Source organism: Vitis vinifera, chromosome 5 (genome assembly GCF_030704535.1).
Source record: "Vitis vinifera cultivar Pinot Noir 40024 chromosome 5, ASM3070453v1".
Classification (NCBI taxonomy): domain Eukaryota; kingdom Viridiplantae; phylum Streptophyta; class Magnoliopsida; order Vitales; family Vitaceae; genus Vitis; species Vitis vinifera.
In genome coordinates this window covers 7,833,952-7,837,062 of record NC_081809.1, presented here as the reverse complement: position 1 = coordinate 7,837,062, position 3,111 = coordinate 7,833,952, and the positions used below count along the sequence as shown (strand labels likewise).

The 3,111-nt window shown below is 40.2% G+C and overlaps 1 protein-coding gene across 1 annotated transcript; it reads left to right on the top strand.

Annotated features, from left to right (window-relative positions):
• The first annotated feature begins 2,218 nt into the window (after window positions 1-2,218).
• LOC109122628 (early nodulin-75) lies at window positions 2,219-2,907 on the top strand. Its single transcript, XM_019219909.2, has one exon. It carries the CDS (start codon window positions 2,244-2,246, stop codon window positions 2,715-2,717), a length of 474 nt encoding a protein of 157 aa, XP_019075454.1. The 5' UTR covers window positions 2,219-2,243; the 3' UTR covers window positions 2,718-2,907.
• Window positions 2,908-3,111: the final 204 nt, after the last annotated feature.

Here is a 3,111-nt window from a genome sequence, read left to right as displayed (position 1 = left end):
TGATTTGCATAATGAGCCAATGTGGATATTAACCGGAGAATCACCTTAACCACATAAACTAAGGCGATTCTGCTATTTTTTGGGTCATCTCCATTTTGTGCATATGCAGGGAAGCTAGTCAGAGCATAAGATACATATTAATTTGTATTCCGGAGTCTAAATCCTAAATCTTCATTAATATGTTCTAATTGCTAGGTACCCCTGAAGCTGCTAGAGGGGTCTGATTTAAATCTTGGAACTCAACCTAGGAGTTCTAATCAATAATTCGAATTGTTCCTCAAGACGTTCACATGTTTCCTATATCTTGTTTATAAAGTTAACCATCCGAACTGAGAAATGGAGAAACTCCAATTTGGACATTTGCAGTTCCAATCACAAAACAAGCTAACGCATTTTATTCATTAGCCTTGACATACAAAAAAATAAAAAAATGGAAAATATAAAATATAAAATAAAATAAAATAAAAACCATGTGGAAGACTATTAATGTCACTACTGTACCAAGTTTGTGAGATTGAGATGCCAATTACTTTTTTTCTCCCTCATTCGCTATCATGCGTTGATATTTAGCGGAGACATATTGCTGTTTTTCCCTCCGCCGCCTTGGTTGGAACAGAAACACAAGAGGCCAAAAGGAGCCCCACTTCACTGACCTTCGGTTCCACGAGCACGAGGTAGGTGCTCTACTTTTCAACTCGATAATTGGCATGCAAGTGGACCCACTCAAGAGAAAAAAGAATCCTACTTGGTGCGGTATTTCCAGAACAAATCTTCCAAAACATACCCATCTAGAACGCTGAAATGCAAATCAATTAGACTTGTGTCCCTCCCATATAGGCTGCCACCCATGTCTAATAGTTTTACCTCGTCATCTAGTACTGTAGCATGGCTTAGTTTCTATCGTTACAAGATCCATTGTACTTTCATTGCATGGAGTGTCTAGAAAGATCTAGCAGCATGTGCTGTTGTGGTGCCAATCAGAGATAATAATCTTCCATTACTTAAAACAGTGGTAGAATTTTTTAATCAATTCTTGTCATGGCCTTCACCCAGTGTTCAACTGCATGAAATCAAACTTATGAAGTTGAATGAGGTCGTGTGATCCTTGGTTCATATTTGGCCTCAAAAGAAGAAAAAGTGAGGAACTTGTCTTTGATTCAGTCCCCTTGGGAATCTCTGGAGCTATCGATGTGATAATTCTCTTTTGGAGCTAGCTTTGGAGGTTTCTTCCTTCCTGTATAATTTCTACTACGAGCTTTGAACTATCATACACGATTGTAGGAGGCTTCAACCCATGACGTTAAAGTCAAACTCATGGTTGGTTGCGTAAATAGTCGTCGCAAACCACAACCAAGTAATCCCTAGGTAAGTTGCCATTTTTCTCAAACTTGAACCAATATTCCTGTATGAATAGGACTGAAACATAGAAAGTTAGCAACCGGGGTTTAGGTTTTGCAGGGGAGGTGTGATTTGGCTTTCATTTTTTCTTTATCGATTCATGCAATGCGCAAAATAGTTGATTTCTGGACAAAAGAGACAGCTTTGACTCGAACCAATTTTAATCTGAACTCATTTTGGGTATCCCCAGAAGAAACACCACCCACGGGGAAAAGAAGTTATTTAATTATTATAGTTTCTATGACACCTTTTAACAATATTTTTACAGGACTCTTTCCTTAATGAAGAAACACCTTTTAACAATTACTGAATCCACCATTGAAATTCTGAAACAAATTTGCCCAACTAGATCTTTGGGTGCCCAAGTTTGCAGCCTATGTGACATTATAATGATAGAAACTGATAAACAAGATTCCAAAATAGTTGTGGAACAAAAAACTGGTTTACTTGCACTGGAAAACTGATCATAAATGTACTCGATTGAAGCAAGCCGTATACATGTTGTATGCACTTGTCTTTCTTCATCAAATATATTAATGGCTATCTGAAGATATATAAATGTACTCTATAACTATGCCTTTATTTAAGATTAAAAAAATAATGCCAACCGCTAGACAGCTGCACAGGAAGAAAAATCCAAAAGCTGTGATCACACGTCAATAGTCCTCCATAGTTCGGTGTGTCCTCGGCCAAGCGTCCAAGTTTTCAACCCGGTAGGGCACAAATGGACCCTATAATATTTATGGTCACAGTAACACGTGTCATGTGGGTATTGGGAGCTACTTGCTATAAAAGGTCACGTAATTCTTCTAGTTTTGCATCATCTGATCAGCTCAAACTCAGAAATGTCTCCCACATACTTGCTAGTGTTGTTCCTTGGAGTGGTGGTTCTCACCCCCCCATCTCTTGCTGATTACCCCAAGCCCCCTCCAACCAAGAAGCCACCACCGGAGCACAAGCCTCCGGTGGAGAAGCCACCTCCAGAACACAAGTCACCCACTAAACCTCCCAAGGGAGAGAAACCACTCCCAGAACACAAGCCACCAACCCCAATTGGTAAACCTCCCAAGGGAGAGAAACCACTTCCTGAACACAAGCCACCAACCCCAGTTGGCAAGCCACCTAAGGGAGAGAAGCCACCACATTATGGTCACAACCCTGGCCACCCTCCTGTCGAGAGTAAAGAAGACTCGTACAAGCCGCCTCATAAGATTGAGCCTCCTTCAGCTCCGAAAAAGCCACAAGCTCCTGAAAAGAAGCCACCAACTCCGCCCCACAAGCCACCGCACAAACCTCCATCTCCCTCCCATCCCAACTGAGTGACTTTGGTTAGCATAATTAGCATGTAAAATAAGAGCTGCCGTGCACTGGTCTTATCCTTTTCTACGAGTTAATTACGTCCATGTACCAGTCACAACTACATCTTGTTGGGAAATGTACCTTTCTTGTAGGCGACGATCACTATGACGTTGTTTATTCTCTTATATAAAGAATATTGATAATTATCAATACTGCTGTCTACAGTTCAGATTTCCTTCTGCATATATTCACTTAGAAACCATTGATTAAGGGTAAGAAACCATATCATGAAGTGGTTAATAATTGTCAGCCAAATGTATGCTTAATAACATTTAAACCGAAATTCCTAAGGGAGGAAGAAGACTATTTGATTTGCATGTATGAAAATCCGTCAATGGCTGATGTTGTTGAGCC